This window comes from Lathamus discolor, chromosome 9, assembly GCF_037157495.1.
Source record: "Lathamus discolor isolate bLatDis1 chromosome 9, bLatDis1.hap1, whole genome shotgun sequence".
Taxonomy (NCBI): Eukaryota; Metazoa; Chordata; class Aves; order Psittaciformes; family Psittacidae; genus Lathamus; species Lathamus discolor.
Genome location: NC_088892.1, coordinates 16,319,094 through 16,336,187, shown reverse-complemented (window position 1 = coordinate 16,336,187; position 17,094 = coordinate 16,319,094). Strand labels below are relative to the sequence as shown.

The window sequence follows — 17,094 nt, the reverse complement described above, 5'->3', positions numbered from 1 at the left end:
ACCATTGTTCAAGGAGCATGATCGAGACAGACTGAATCCATTGTAGAACTGAGTTTCTGAATGTTAGTCAGAGGTATACAGGGTGGGACCAGAATAAAATATTTAAGAGTAGGTTTTGGGTTTAACCTGACTAATCTTCTGTGTCTCAAAATAATTCTCAGAATGTTCTGTGGGGTTAGGGACAATGAAAAACAGTAACATGAAAACTTGCAGTATCTTTCTTAATCTTCAGGAGACATTATTGACTTTCTCTGCTTTTTTTCCATTTTTTTTTTTTCAGCATCAAGGCTGATGTTGTAGGTAGCAATATACATTGTTAACCTACAAAGATATATGTGATCTTAAGTAATATTGGCTTTCTATACTTCAACTTCACTGACTTCAGATGGAATTACCTGTGACTTGTGGAGGCATAAGGATGATCAGGCCATAGTTAAAAGTACAGGTTGAAACACCTGTGATCATTACTGTTTAATGCATAACCCTCCTGTAGTTTGAGTTTTTAAAAATTACCCAGATTTAGAATGCTGAAACCTTTCAGTACCCTATGAGACAACTACTGATATTTTTCATTAGTATTATGATGCCATGAACTAGAGTATTTTGCACTGAGGAAGACCGTAGAACAAATAAATTTCCTCAGATATTTTTCTAGATAAATGTTTTACCATTTAATTAGATTATACCCATCATTATTATAAATACACAATATCGTGACCTTCTGTATTTTTTCCACAAAGTCTGTGAATTTAGAATAGAGCATAGTTTAATATAGGTTTTGGGATTTAATTGTTTTCCTCAAATGTAAATGTAGGATATAGTTTCAAAAAAAATATTTATGGACTGTGAGTTCTTTATATTCTAGATATTGTTTCATTTCCAAGTAAGGACATAAGCAACAGAATGAAAGAACACTGTTGAGAAAAAAAAAAAACTTTTGCTTGGAAGTGATAGAGCAATGAGCTTCAGACACCAATAGTCTTTGCTATTTTAATAATTAATGTTGATCGAACATATTGTTGTCAATTCAGTGCATGAAGTTAGCCAGGAATTCTGGGTTTGCTAGATGATTTCCAGTAAGAAAAACTTACTTGAATCCAGTATCTTGCAGCACAATCCTTTACATACAAAGTATATGTTAAAAATACAAATTCCTGGCCATAGTGAGGAAACAGAAGGCTCTCAAAACTTGGATCTGTGCTGCAACTCATCAGTTGTCAGGCTTTCTAACAGCAGCCAGTTCAGGGAAATCCTTACAACAGGTTATGTCTTATTCAGTCCGTATTTTGGGCAGTGGCACCTATTCTATGATTATTTACAGCTAAAAGCATGGTTTTTACAAGTTGCTAGTGTCCTTCTGTGTAGCGGCATGAATGTGCTTCTATTCATCCCAAGGAAATAAGAAAGAAAGTACCGTAATTTAATTTAACAAAGACAAATAAGGCTTCTCCTAGCATATATCTTCTGTCTTCCTATTTTGGGAATTGTCATGCAGGAAACCATCTGAAAACAGACTATCAGGAAACTGCCATCAGCAAGACTGCAGGGAACAATTGTTTTAACAAGTCACGGTAACCTGGTCAGAAACAAGACCTTAATGCTTGGCATACTAGTCCTTACACAAGAGGCTACCCATACTGGCCATTACGTAATAGAAGACTGAAAAGCATTGTTTCAGAGCTTGGTTTTGCTGACTGAAATCCTTCTTCTTCCACATAACAGTACTCTCTTGACATTAATGTGCTCTTTAGCATTATTTGATATTGCATCCAATTTCACTGTTTACGTACAGCCTTTTAAGAAGACCCGAGAAAGATGTGCACAGTACATAGACAATTGTGTAACAGAGGCTTAAATTCCTGATAATAAAGATGTATCTGCCAGTCTGCACTTTGTGTCTTTTACTGGACAGCACAAAGTAAAATGCTTGTTTTCTGGCTTGCATGTTTACACAGGGCTAACAAATAAAGTGACGTAAGACAACGGAAAATCACACTTAGCTTAGCTACTTTGTGCTAAGGAGGTAGTTTTAGTTCAGAAGAGGGTTTTTTCTCTACATGTTAACAGTTGTTTTCATTAGAAGTTTAAAGAGCAATGAAATCAAATTAACTTAACACTAAAGATTAAGCTGTGGGAAAACCAAGTCCTGTTTTTAAAAGACGCCAAGTGTCAAGAATTGTAGCTACGACACAGGCTGTGATGATCCCCCTGTCACAGAATGCATGCTTTTCAGAGACATTTCAAAGTTATCAGGGAAACAGGAATTACAAAACTTCTATTTATTTTGCTTTCCACAGTATAAGGCCTTTGTAGTCTTGATTGCTCATCTGTGTTCGGACATGATATAAACTCAGTGAAAAAAGAACTCCTTTCACCAAAAGATTTTGTGGATTTGAACTCTTTATGATTATCAATACTGATAAATTCACACGATCAGATTCATGCTTTTTACTGTAGCAACAATAATATGGAATACATAAGTAAATACCAGCTGTATCAATACACACCATATTGAAATATACAAAATTATTAGTAACTTTGAAGGTCTTTAGGAGCACAATGTCTATGTGCAGTTCCAATTTATTAACAGACTTTTTGAATTATATCTTCATCTGAATGCACCACCACTTCAGATAGTTCACCTACTAATCTGTATGCAACTATCACTGTCTAGCATCCCGTATCTGGTCAAATGGTCCAGACTCAGGTGCAGCCTTGTATTGAGAATCTCCTTCTTAAGAGCATTTTGAAGTGCCATTGCACAGTATCTGTGTATCAGTTTTTCTGTACAATTTGATTAAAATTTATTGAAAAAAAATATATGTAATACTTACAGATTTTACTTCCTTTGAAACATTTTTCCATCTTTTAAAAAGATTACAATAGCATCCATGAAAAGTTCAGACAGAAAAAAGCAAATGAAAATCCCCAAGCACTAAAGCACAAAACAGAAAAGAATTGCACTGACATGTGAAATGTGTTAAAATTCTTCTTTGAATCAGTCATTTAGACATACAAAGATAATGATGATGATTATGATGACAATAATTATAATCAACTAAAATTTAAATTCATCCATTTTCTTCTATGCAAATACCAATTATATTTCTTTTCTTTAAAATGAATGTGACCATTTTAAGTAGTTATTCTTGCAAATCTTCCTAATAATCTGCCTCAACATTTACAACGGCTTAGCATTCTTCTGAAGTGGGGGAAAAAATTCTGTCTCTTCTGGCTTAACTGAGGGGTTGATGTAAGGGTCTATATAAGCTATATAGAATTAATATTCATATAGCACCTTCAGAATGTGAGGAGCTATGGCCTATTCATTCATTTACTTACTCAAACAGAGAAGGTAGTGCCACGCAGAAGTTAGATAGAAAAAAGGGGAGTGAACATTGGATTCCCATTAGTTCTGTTTTAGAATTTCTGAGTCATTTTTTAGGCACACAGCAGAAATATAATGGCTCAGAGTCTTCTTCCCCTTACAGAGTCCATGATGCAGAATTGCTCTGGGGGAGATGGTTATGATTCTAGGAATATCTGCGTGTTGGGGAACAATGAGCAATTCTGCTACTGGAGAAATTGCCTTATCAAAGAACTGTACTGTGTGTATTGCATGTATCTATGATGTAAATGTCTGTTAAGACTGACAGCCTCCAAGACTAGATCTTACCCTGAAAAGATGATGCTAAGACTGAACCAAAAACCCCTCTCTAATTAGTATGCTGCATTATGATTTGATACATTAAAACCTAAAGTTTTGACTCAGACTACAACCAGGTGTGACCGCCTATCGTTTTCATTTTGTACATTATCAATCTAAGAATGCATAAACTGGAGAACACCCTATTATCAAGGCAGTGGTGCTGAAATTCAGGTTTCAGATATGCTAGAATGCTAAATTGCATCATCCCCTGAAAACAGATTAAAATGCAGAAATCTTATAAAAAGCATTAAATACTTTCATATAGCCGACCCACATAATGTTTACAGTAGGAACATTCTTTTCCTAGACATACACAGTTTAATGAAAGTTTAATAAGTACAATGTGGATGCCTTATTTTCTGCAAAAGAAAAGCTAGCATTTAAACAGAGTGTACTATGCTGGATTAATGAAAAATAGATGTTAAAGCATAAGTGTCCTTTCTGAATTCTCAAAAGCATCACTACATATAGTCTGGCACTAGTTCACAACTTGTGAAAGAAAACCTAAACCTGTTCTCATTTCTGTGAGGCAAGCTGAGCATAATCTCATTTCAAATTTCAGTAGACCACTGTTGCTACTCTCTGGCTTCAAAATCCTAACCAGAATATTTTAAATACAAAACCTGCTTTAACTGCTATGTTGCAAGGGGAACGCTTAATCAGGGGGCTTCTGCTATATATGGCTTTAGTAAATTTACCTAAATGTCATCACATATATTCCTGTTTCTTACGAACAAGACTGATGGCTGTAGAAACTGATAGTTGCCTTTTAGACACAGCCCTTTAACAACTAAAACTTCTCCCAGAATCACCCTCCTACAAATGACAGATATTTTCATATATGCCCTTTCAGAGGGAAATAGAGCAAGATGTCTGGCAGCTCCTCCACTGACTGTATGCACCCTCAGATAACATTAATAACTTTTCACCACTGCAGCTGTAAAACCTGAACTAAATCTCTGCTCTTAATGCAGAGCTCTAAGTGGAGCAGTGACAGACCCAGTGCATTGGAACTGAGGCATATTCAGTCTCAAACACAGTTTCTCAAAGTGACAATAATGTTTGCTGTATCATTTTTATTCATCTGCTTACATAATTTCAAATGCAGTTGTTAGTTTTTTTTAACCTACAATTATCACTGATACCTTCCTTTACCTGAAAATCACTCTCTTGCTGTTATTTACTGCTAACTTTTAGATGTCTCTTGGATACAGTTTCATGTTTGAGCCCTTGGTGATCAGTGCATCTTCACAAGAATCTGAACTTGCAAGAACTCATTTCATCTGAGGCCTTTATAGTTCTTTTGTTTATGGTTTCTCTGGTGAAGTCTAGGTAGAAATACTGCATATGAGACACATCAATTCACTTAGCTTTATGGACTACTTGAAACCCTTTTAATTAGATTATAATATTTATGGTGAGTTTCCTAACAGAGCTTTATCAGTTTCAGAACTTGCTCTTGGTTTATCCTGTCTTTTCAGCCATATGCCATTTATGATTTCAAAGACTGGAGAATACTACTGTTAAAAAAACTACTTAAGAATCTTGCACTCGTCAAATAAGGAACTCCAGCCTTCCTCTCTGTGGTTGGTTGGTGGTTTTTTTTGCTTCATAAACTGTAGTATCCATCTCCCAGAGCAATTGTTGGTTTTCTGGTATTACTATTTCACCTTTTACTATAATTATTTTTGATTAATCAATCAGAAAAGACGATGATGTAGACAATGAACTTCTCATAGTAAAACTTCTGTTGCCTGTAATGAATTTGGAGTATGCCTTAATGGCCAAACAATCCATATTCATAAATTGGCAACAAGTTGAAAGAGATGACTAAAAGAAATGCAGCATATCAAAGAACATTTCCAGAGAAGAGATTAATTTCTTACATAAGATACAGTCTCCAGATCTGTTAGAAAAGGTAGTTTTTCTAAACCTTGAGAACAAGACTGAAAACTTCCTATGCAATAAAAACTACTTCAACTAACACTGCAAATTAAATAAGGCAGTAGCTGAATATCATCAGGCACACTTGTCCATATTTACTAACCTTGATTTACTGCACAGCTTTAAATAGGAGTCCTATATATGCAATCAGTTTCTTTTGTCTGTTGTTTACTGACAATTTCTGAAATATTATAATTGACCAAGACTTTTAGATGCTGGAATATGCAAATTATGGAATTGCTGGGGCACAAAGCATTAAACTGTGCCTTGTAACATCCAGTTTTATAATGGCAGAATTTCAGTAACTCTTTCCAATTTACACTGATGCTGTAATATAAAATTTTGTTCTAACAATGTCATTTCCTGCAGATGAAACAGAAGAGATTAGTTATTAAAAGAGTATTTTTAAAAAGCCAAGTTATCACTTAGAACATGTAATTAAGCCATACAAACATATTTGATACATATACAAAGCACATATGTTCTCTGAGATTTTATAATTTAAATCCATACTATCATAGGTAAGGTTCAACTGTGTATGTCCGAGAAGATTTAAATTACATTGCTTGCTTTTTCTTCTACCTTACTCTGCATTATTCCACAGTGTTTCTAGATCACATTTTTGTCTTTGATACCAGCCTCTTCACTGACATTAGGCAGAAACTGACTGCTGCCTATTCCAATGTATCTGCAGTATGGATATTCCACACTTCAAAATTACTTTGACACCAGTGTAGGAAAGCTTTTTCTCAGGTAACTGACTTCACCATCTTATTGACCAGTCTTGAATTTGGGAGTTTTAATATTTTGAAGAACCATTAAAATTTACATTTACAGAATGATGACACAGTGGTGATAAGTTGCATATTCTTTTATTCATTTGAATAGGAAGAACTGGAAATCTATATATGGTGCAATCTCTGAAATAAAAGTGATATGCAGACTTCTGCCAGAAATACCACTGTGTCTTCTCAACAAACTTTTAGATATGGTAAAGAGCACATTCCAGTCCAGTGGGAAAATGAAGGAAACTTCTGGTAAGGAACACATTCCTTTAAAAAATTACACCCAATGCATAGTCACAAACTCCTGACTATTTTTTTTCCAAAACAGTATAAAGAAGTTTTAGTACTTTGTGTAAGTATATTGACATTATTTCACTTTCAAAAATTATAGACTCATAGAATGGTTTGGGTTGGAAGGGACCTTCAAAGATCATCTAGTCCAGCCCCAAAAATGTACTCTGTTCTGTCTCTACCTAAGGAGGCCCAAAAAGTACACCTTTTTAATGTGAGAATAAAAAAATTTAAAAAAAAATGCAGAATGAAAATAAGGAAGGTAAAAGCCTGTTTTACAAACATGCCTGAATGCTTCCAAAAATCCTAACCCTACTATTAAAGAAGATCCAGCAATAATACTTCATGTGCTATACCAGCTTATTTTAGACACTGTCACAGAGGACTGGGAGAATTCATCTAACCAAATAAAAACTGAACTGACACCATATATTGCATATAATGCATTAATAACAAGGTTTCAGGTCAACGTAAATCAAAATACAGTCTGGTTCTACTACCAGTAGTTCTCAGAGTCTCCAATTCCTAAAGTAAATTTTTCTCCAAGAGACAAGCAATAAAAACTGCAGCATATTACTCATCATCCTAGGTTCATCAGCTATTTTAAGCATTAAAGATTAGCTTGTAGCATAAAAAAATAACAGAACTTTTGGTCTATTGAAAAGACTGTCTCCTTCATCCTGTACACGTGTAGTTTTAGGAAGCCTGTAAAACTCATAGGCAATCCATAAGGAAACTGAAGTGGAGCCTCCCTTCCATAGGGTGCCAGTTATGCTGGGCAGAGCAGCCTGATCAAAGCTACGATCCTGTTTATTCTCCTCTGTGCTCACTTTGTACAAGACAGTTTTGACTGCAGTGAGAGACCTACAGAATTTTTGCAGAGTGTCATTAATTAAAGATTGGGAAAAGAGACTTCTTGTCTTGCATGCTTACAGAAGTAAGAGTGAAACGTAATTCTCTTTCCCTGTCTCTCTAAGTAATCCTATAATTTACTCACATCTCTACTAATCACGATGGCAACTTCAAAATCACTTTCAGCACTCCTTAGCAAGAAATGTGGATTTAATTACTTGGGGGGGGGTTAAAATGTTTAGTTCACTGATCTACCAAGGCCAAATTACTGTATCAAGGGAATATTCATACCATTTATGGGAATTAAGTGTCTACATACGATTGAGAATTTGCAGGTTACTTATATTTTATTAGAGGCATTAGACCCTAGTGTGTTTTATGGGTATGGTTGGGACCAACCACTGCAAGCTGTGACAGGAAGAAAGATTGATTCAGATAGTGGTAACAAAGAAGTTAGAATAAAGGCGTATCAGAGTTTAGGTTAAATTTGGAAACAACTAATATTGTCATAAATATGCTTGAATGTAGAGTGGCTGTTTCTGTAGTTAATGAACAATCTAGCTTGTGCATGCTTGAGTGACTGACAGTTGCGTAACAGCAAACTCTGTATGACAACCATGCATAGCTTCAGCAATAAACAAACATTTTCTTGCTGCCTGCTGCCTGAACTAATGAGCCATTTAGTTGGGATAAATCAGGTTATTGAATGGATGTTTCAGGCAGCTAATAGGCCCGATCCTGGTGCTGATTCTCATTCAAACTGGTACTCAAGTAGAATTAAATTCTCTATCCACTGAGTGAATAATGGAATGAATAATGAGATTTCACATGAGAAGTCACTGCAGGATAAAAAGACTACATAACTTAAAAAAAAAAAAAATTCATCTTTGTGAATACAAAGTATTTCCTGCTTGGTTTTGGAGGAAGAAATATTTGATCAGACAATCTGAGACTAGATCCTGAGGTAACCAGAAACTCCAAAATTCTAATGCTTATTCTTCCTGATTTTATCTTGGGCTTCAGTGTTTCTACCTGGGAAAAGAAAAACCCACAGTTTATGCGGGTTTGCCAAGATGACTGTATTTCCAAAAGTACTTTGATGAAGTCAGAGCTGGAAAATTTGCTTACAGAAAAAGTATTTTTAAAAGTGGCATCTTTAAATTGATCTTTGCATGCATCTTTCTGAACTGTTATTGCTGAAAACACTCCGTAAATGATCTGCAATATTGTGAATTATTTCATAAAACATAGAAAACCAAATATATTTAGTACAAATGGTTTAAAAATTGCATTTAGTCTTGTCAGTGCACTTTTCAGAATGAGTTTTGACAATTCTAATTGATGAGACCTAGTTTAACAAAATACAGAGAAATTCTGTAATCAGGCCACAGGATGTTCTGTTTAATTATGATGGTGTGCATTTCTATTTGTTTCTACTGTAGAGGATCTATTGGTAAAATGAATGCCCATTTTGTGGTCTGTTATGCAGAAAATGTTTAATCCTGTGTTTGATTTACTTTGTTAAATCTTCTTTATTGAATGTGCTTATTCATCCATGCAGAATTGGGTATGCTGCTTTCTGTTAATATGACATTGCAATTAAATAGCTAAAGAGAAAAACATGTTAAGACATTTTCTCAAGGTCCATGAAATTCTCATAAAAATATTCATACTTACACATTTTATCTCTGTATTTGCTGATATTAGAACTGTAAAGTACAGAGATACATTTTTGTGTTTTATGGGACTGACAAACCTTGCAACTAAAGATTCTGAGTAATCATTTTTGTCAAATAAATAGTACGAAGAAGAATTTCTGGTCCAGTGGGTAACAACTGTCTTCACAAAATAGGATTGCACTGATTGCATCTTGTGAATGAAGCTAACAGAACTTGTAGAACCAAACAGCAGCATTCTGTGGTGGGATAAATACTGAGGCACTTGAGAAACAGCAAGACGCTGGTAATGAAATAGCTCTGTTCCAGTGCAGTCCTACAGTTATGCTAACCAATAAGAAAAGGCCTTTGCAGTGAAATTGTATTTTCAGGAGTATGCCCTCCCTCAGTAAGAAAAGGATGTGCAAGGAGAATTTGTCTTATCTGATCGAACAGATATAGTGATGCTTTGTTCCTCAACTCCAGACATTTCAGGTCAGGGTGATCCAGCACTTTAAGAATGCTGGAACTAAGTTTCTGTTGTTACACATTAAAAAGCAGAAGTGACAGCTCCATTCACAGACTTGCACTGTGGAAGCTGCAGAAAAGAATATTTTTTATTACTTTTTTTTTTAATCTGTCTGGGGCAGTTGAAAGCATAAGGCACATAAGATTTGATCTTGCTCCTTTTCTATCTTAATCTGTAACTACTAATTTTTTCTGTTATATATTTCTTAGCATGGTAATCAAGTTCTGATGTTTATGTATTTTTTTGTTCTCGCGCTGTTTGATGTTCCCTGATAGACTCTTCTGGGCTGTACTCAGCTCTAGGCTTGCAGCACCGCAGGGGTAAGGTGGTCTCTGGTTTCCATTAGTTGCTTTATACGGCTTGCACTATTCTTTTGCTATGGGAAGAAGGAGCTTGTAATAAGGTGTTAACAGGCTGCTAGCTGCTTTATTGTTACTATTGATTTAAGGTGCTAAGACTTTAATATAATCATACACAATGAATAATATTAAAAGATTAGTTTAAAGCTGTACCAGCCATTAAGTTAAAAATAAAAAGCAACACTTTCTAGAACTTTCTAGAACTTTTCCCTGGCACAGGTACCCTGTGCTCAGTTATTTTGCCGGCATCACTACATCTGGCTTTTTCGAACGTGGCTTTTTAGTCCTGTTGATCCTGTACTCTGATGATACAGAAGGGGCACCTTTCGAATGGTGGATTCTGGTTTCCACTCTTCGTTTCTTCATAAGGTGAAGGAAGAGGAATACGTAAGTGTGCCTTCAGGCTTCAGAGGAAAAGTAGGAGTTAATGTCAGTTGACGGGCTGAGAAAAACAGGTTTTTGAATGCAGAGAGCAATATACAGTCCAACATACAATATGGCTGTTAACTAACAAGCCAGAACGTGAGACTAGGAATAATTACCTAACACACTTCATTTCAACGCACGGGCTCCCACACTATGCACCCCTCCACCCGCACTGCACCTCCCAGCAGCCCCCGCGGCAGCGCCCGGAAGCTTTGGCCGCTGTGCCCCCCATTTCCGGCAGCGTCGGCCACATGACGGTGCTCTCCCAAGATGGCGGATAACCTGCCCTCGGAGTTTGATGTGGTGGTGATAGGGACCGGTAGGATACGGGGCGGGTTGCGGGTGGCAGCGGCGGAGGGGCTGGGCACGCAGGTGGTGTTAAGGTGCTGGCGCTCTAGAGGGGCAGCGGGAAAGTGGGAGGCAGAGCTGGCAGCTGCGGGCAGGGGTGGCAGCGTCGTCTGGGGAGAGCGGGCCGGGCCGGGGCTAGGCTGCGAGTGGCTCCCGAGAGTACCTGCGAGCACCGCGCTGCGCCAGTGCCCCGGCCACTCGCAGGCCGCTGCTGAGGATTAAGTGTCAAGATTTGCTCACAAACAGAGGTGTCCCGGAAGTTCGTGTGGTGCTGGCTTTCGCTGGGAGGGGTTCTCCATGAACCCTGGCCCCATGAGCCGGTGGGGCACACCTGCTGCTCCAGCCCGCCTGAGACAAGGCCTTTGTTCGGTGTTTCATAAAGCCTTGTCTGACTCTGCCACCCTTTGCAGCCCTTTTTCCTGAAGGACCTTCCTTCTGGTTGCGTTTGCTTTTTGCACCGAAAATAGTTCTGAAGAGCTAAACTTCATGGTGTTGCAGAATGCACGGTATATGTTGACTACCTTTTTTTTTTTTTTTGTATCCTATAATACAATAGCTTTTTCTTACCTATCTATGCCTGCTTATGAATAACCCAGAACTTTGTTTCTTGAGTCCTCCTCATTAAAGTGTATTTTTCAGTATATGAGCAAATATAAGATTTAATGATGGCACATACCAGAGACTTAACTGAATTTTCAGGAACTGCCTGCAGTTCCTGTATCCTGTACAAGTGCATCCTGTTGCCTGTTCAGGTGAATAATGATGGAGATCTCGAATGTCTCACTGAAACATACCGCAGCACTGTGACTACAAGACAAATTTAAGAATATGTGTTCAGAATTAAGGTACTTGCTGCTTGTGTATCATAATCTTTAAGTATGGAAATAGATTTCTGTTTTGTAGAACACAACGATAGTGTCCTGGTTTGAACTGGTCTTGTTAAGCCACACACACACCTTAAATTCAGCATTGAGCTTTAGTCTTAAAATGTTCAAAATACGTTACTGTTTATAGGTCCCAGGTCTACACTTAGATTTTGTTTGCATCTATGAAGAGCTGCCATGGTCAGCTCAGGACGTTGGTTGGAGCACCGGAAGGGAAGACACTTGTAAACATTGCTGTTTTCCATGTGAAATCAGCAGCTGTGTTTCTGCGGTTTACTAATCTGTCAAGTTGTGGCCTTCAGGTTTCAGACTACTTCTCCAGTAGTCTGGGATAGAATGAGTGAGTTTCTTAATGTAATTGCTGTTTTCAGTGGTTACCAGAAAAAAGTGATCCCCTTACAGTGTATGTGAAACTTCTCAAAGGATTTCTCCTTTACTTCTGGAGTTTGTGAGAGATTGGGGTAACGGGTTAAAACTTAAACAAGGGAAGTTTAGATTGCCTATAAGGAAGAAGTTCTTTACTGTGAGGGTGGTGAGGCACTGGAATGGGCTGCCCAAGGAAGTTGTGAATGCTCCATCCCTGATGGTGTTCGAGGCCAGGTTGAACAGAGCCTTGGGTGGCATGGTTTAGTGGGAGGTATCCCTGGTGATGGCAGGGGGTTTGGAACTGTATGATCTTAAGGTCCTTTCCAACCCTAACTATTCTATCATTCCATACTGTTTCTACTACAGATCGTAACTCTACTAAAAGTGCAAAATTAAGGTTTGTGAGCATCTTAAGATATCCCCGCTCTGCTCTATGGAGTGGAAACCCTGGTAATGAGTCTGACATTTTCATACATGTTCAGATTTGTAAATACTGTGAGCATTTGAGAAGAACAGTAAATAATGAAAAGGGGAAGTGTCAAAAGGGCAAAGTATTACAAAACCAGAAGTTGTAAAACTTCTGTGATTTTTGAGGATAATTCCTTCTATACTACCATGAGAAAAACAGTGATGTGGAAAGTTAAATGAAACTCAAAAGTTTATAAAAACAACATTGATGTAAAGCTATTTAGCTACTCTAGCTACTAAGGAAACTAGGTGAAAACAGTAGAAGTAGCTATTGTAGCTACTAAGGAGGCTAGTGAAGGCGTTACCTCTTTAGAAGAGCTGACTGGAATTTAGACAAATAAGACTTCATCTTTTAATGGTTCCAGTGCTGCCAGTCTTCTGGAGCTTTTGTGACTAATCCACTCATTCTGGCAACCCTGGCTCTGAGGGGATCACACACACACAGCGCAGGCCAAGGGAGCTGCCCCGGCTGTGGCAGCTGACTCACGTGCTGCCTTTCATGACCCACAGTGTGTTGTGCTTGCTGGGCGTGTGTATAAGTGGTATCAGGCAGCTCACTGTGGAGGAATGATGGTTGGTGGTGGGATGTCAGATGGAAGAGACTGCATATGCTGAGGCAGTCTAAGTGCACTGTTAGAAGAATTTGCTTGGAACTGGCAGTTCACCAGCAAACTGAACTGTCTGTCCCAATAAAAGTTGGTTGTGCAGGAACCATTGAATATGATCTTCCCTGCTTTGGAATGAGCTTATAATATTAGAGCTTTGATGTCTGGGGAAAGAGATTCTTTGAGCTAATTTTTCCCTCTGAAATACTGATTTATTTGGTGGTGGTGTGAATTTGCACTAAAGGTTGTGGGTTTGCCCACCCGTAGAGATTACTGCTATAGGCAATTTCAAGATTTTCAGAAATCTGAATTTTAGGAATTATTTTGTCTGGAATATATGTAAATGGTGACTAACACTGCTGACTGCTTTTTTAAAATCTGTATTAAATTACTCAGTATGGAAGATTATTTGAAGTAAAACTTTCACCAGTCTTCTCTTCTGGGACATTACTCCTGGGAGAATACTTTAGCCTTGTCTTCAAATCTCTTGTTTTCTGATCTATAACCAGAGCTGAGTATACGTATGGATATTTAATTATCATACTGTAATAACTAGAATGTTTGTGTTAATGATATTTTTAACTGCATAGTAGTAAGTGCATTCTTTTCTGCATGTGTGGCCTTTTTCTGATTTTATAGTTGGTGCATCTGTTAATTTTAGTAATTAGATTGAGTGGTAACATTAGATTTGAATTTGTTTTTATTTCAGGCTCATTTAACTCTTTCTCTGTAGTAAGCTTGATGAAAATGGAACCTCATACTAAATTTTAGTCATCAGTGCTTCATTTAATGCTTAAGTTCAATTACTTCATCAATATTTCTAAGGGAAAAGTAAATTCACTTATTGAAAAACCTACTTTTCCTGCACCCACATGAAATATTTTCTTGCATGGGCAAGTTTAGAACAATATGGATGTGTAGTAGAAAAGTAACTAGTACTGGTGGGTTCAGCAGAAAAAGTTTCACTACTAGCATGGAATTTAAACCCATAATTCTAAGGAAAAACTAGATAATCTTGTGATGTAAAACTGGTGAGCATATCTTGAGATTTTTGATGGCAACACAGTAGAATTAAACCTGTTCTGACACTGTTCTTTTGTTGTACCCCCTTTTTTGTTGCAGAATTGAAGTCAGTCCCATCCCTCCACCCCCCAGCCTCTCATACACCTGCTTTCCTGCTTTTTTAATATAGCACTATGGTCAAGTTACCCTCTAACCAAACAGGAATGGATTGACTGGGTGATTCTTTGCCAAAGTAGATATTATGCAATGCCATCTTAGTCCTCAAAGCATTTCTGATACTATGGTAGGTCTTTGAAAAGCGATACCCTGTGATTTTTATTTGTATAAAGCCTGTAGGATCTAGATTTGGAGGACTGCTGTAACTGCTTGCTTGAGGAATTAAAGGTTGGCGTTAATCATGTTCATTTATATGAGTTCATTATTGATAAGCTTTTGTGGGCTCAACTTTTATATCAGTGCAAGTATTTAAATGGTAGTACATTTATAGCAAGAGGGTATGTTATGAGTTCTATGATAAATATTTATCTCAAAAAACAGGCATCTTTTTGAGAGTGACACCCAGAGCTAGGAGTCAATGACAGAGCTTTTGTCTTTAGGCAGTTTTCAAGTAAAAAAATTCATAGGCTACACTTTCAGCAAAGTTGAATTTCTAGCAGAAACTTCTGTAAGTGCAGAGATTTTTAGCATGGCTGTGCATATTGGTAAGTGGTGTAAATTAGGATGCAGGATTATCCTTACCTTGAGTTTCTTAAATTGATTGGATTATATTCAGTTTTAACTTCTTAAACTCGTCTCTGATACTCCAGGAGGCCTGTATTAACTGTTGGTGAAGTTGTCAAAGAAAGGCTATGGGTCTAAAAGGTGGCTGTATTCAAAGGTTTGTCTGCTAGTAATTCTAATTTTTTTCTAAAAAGGAGTTATTCTTTATAAAAGCAGTCACAGTAAATTTTCTAGTTCTATGCAATTTTCTTTCCATTCTGGTTTTCAGTGGTTATAAATAACACATGAAATGACTTTCAAGGTAGAAAGCAGGAATCCATTTTGAAATATTCTATAAAATAAAGAGTGATTTATGGTTTAATATGATTTTGGCTGAAAGCACTCGGGCTTTGCCAGGTCATCAAAGTCCTGTCAGGAGAATCTATTATTTATTGTTCGATATGCTGGGAGTGGTGTAAGTACTTTATGTTTATCTTATGTAAGTACAGTGTTAGGGAAAAATCACTTTGAAATACTAATACAATTTTAAAAATATACCATGAAAAACTAACGTAATATTATAGATGTGAATTGTGAACCTAGCCTTGAAGATTGATCTAAAAAAAAAAAAAAAGAAAAATTACTAATTTCTAATGTTTTTATTCTTACAGGATATGTTTAGAATGTGCCTAAAATGTTTGCTGATCTGTCTTGTATGCTGATACATTGGTTACATTAACCAAAATTCCTCACCCTGAAGTAATCCACTTTCAGTTGTAGTTCAAAAAATGGTCCACCAAATTGGGTGTTGGTTTCTTAATCTGGTACCTTGAAGTGGTGTCTTGGACGTTCCGTGAGTGAAATGTTCAGATGCAGCAGAACTTTGACGGGCAAAGACAATGTGACTCATCCAGTGATGCAGTTTCTGTATAAATGTTTAAGAAGCTAAAATGCTGTTGTCTAAATCTCATGTATGTTCATTTTTCCGGTATCTTTGATGTTAATTTTCCTGGGCTGTTATGACTTGAAGCCAGATTCAGAAAAGTGTATTTTCTTAACTGGCTTGGGGGGGGTGAGTGGGGGGTGTGGGGGGGTGGGTATTCTTTTTTCTTCCTCTTCAGAGAGCACTGCTTGGTTTGAACATGTTTTTTAGTAACAAATGAAATTTTTATTTGGAGCTTAAGTGCCTGCTTGTGTTCATTTTCTAAATATTTGCACCAGCTGTGAGATTTGGTGTTTTTCATTGCTATGTTCCTCTGATGCACAGATAACTGTATGGAATTACTAATATAGAAGAAGAATGTTTTTACTTGTGGCTCCCTCCTTGACCAGTTATGATTTTTTGCCTGCCTTAGTGGATTGTCATTTCTGTACCACTACCATAGTCTGTAATGCAGAACCATTTTCTGATACTGTTCTGCAATACGAACATATAATAAAATGAATCAAACTGATTTTAATTAGCTAGCTTTAAAATATTATATACAATAAGTATTTCAACTTTGTTTGCAATTAAATTATAAAATGCCTTTTAAGTTCTACATATGCCAAAAGCATACTGTGAAGATGGTGTGGTGAGCTTCTCCAGAGCCAGCTACTCTTCTCTTCTTAGAAGTTTGGATACAAACAAAATTTATTGCAGTTGGTCAGCTCTGACTCCAGAAGATTGTTTTGAAATTGTCTTATGTTCCAGCATTTTTAATATATTTCCCTTCAACATTTTATTTCATGAAAAAAACACTTGTGATTTATTTAGTAGATACAGTAAAGTATATTAAACATTTAAACCTTCTCAAGATGAATCCTGTGTAATACAGTAAAAGCTTATCAGCTGATGACTGGGAAATAGTTTACCGTGAACAACTCGGGAACTAAGATGCTTCCACACGTGCGAAGCTGTTTAGTTTATAAATTGCTTGGGGCAGTGAATATGTCCATTTAAAGTCACTTGAAGAGGCAGGGCATCACTGTAGCATTATGCATAGCTGCTAATCGGAAGAGACACAGTGTGCAAGCTTGAAATTAATTTTTGATTATGCAGAGGTGAAATAACTTTCATTATTTTGTAAACCCTTTAAAATCAGTTGGCTTTTAAAGCTGAAGAAGTTTCCTAGCTTAGCAGTTTTGTCTAATTTTAATTTTGCTGTGTTG

At 36.9% G+C, this 17,094-nt stretch overlaps 1 protein-coding gene across 2 annotated transcripts in view; it reads left to right on the top strand.

Annotated features, from left to right (window-relative positions):
* Positions 1-10,787: 10,787 nt before the first annotated feature.
* LOC136019375 (rab proteins geranylgeranyltransferase component A 2-like) overlaps positions 10,788-17,094 on the top strand; it is a 67,259-nt gene continuing 60,952 nt past the window's right edge. For both annotated transcript variants that reach the window (XM_065689523.1, XM_065689522.1), the window contains exon 1: positions 10,788-10,869. In XM_065689523.1, the coding sequence (XP_065545595.1) occupies positions 10,821-10,869 (49 nt within the window). In that variant the 5' untranslated portion in view covers positions 10,788-10,820. The remainder of the gene's footprint in view (positions 10,870-17,094) is intronic.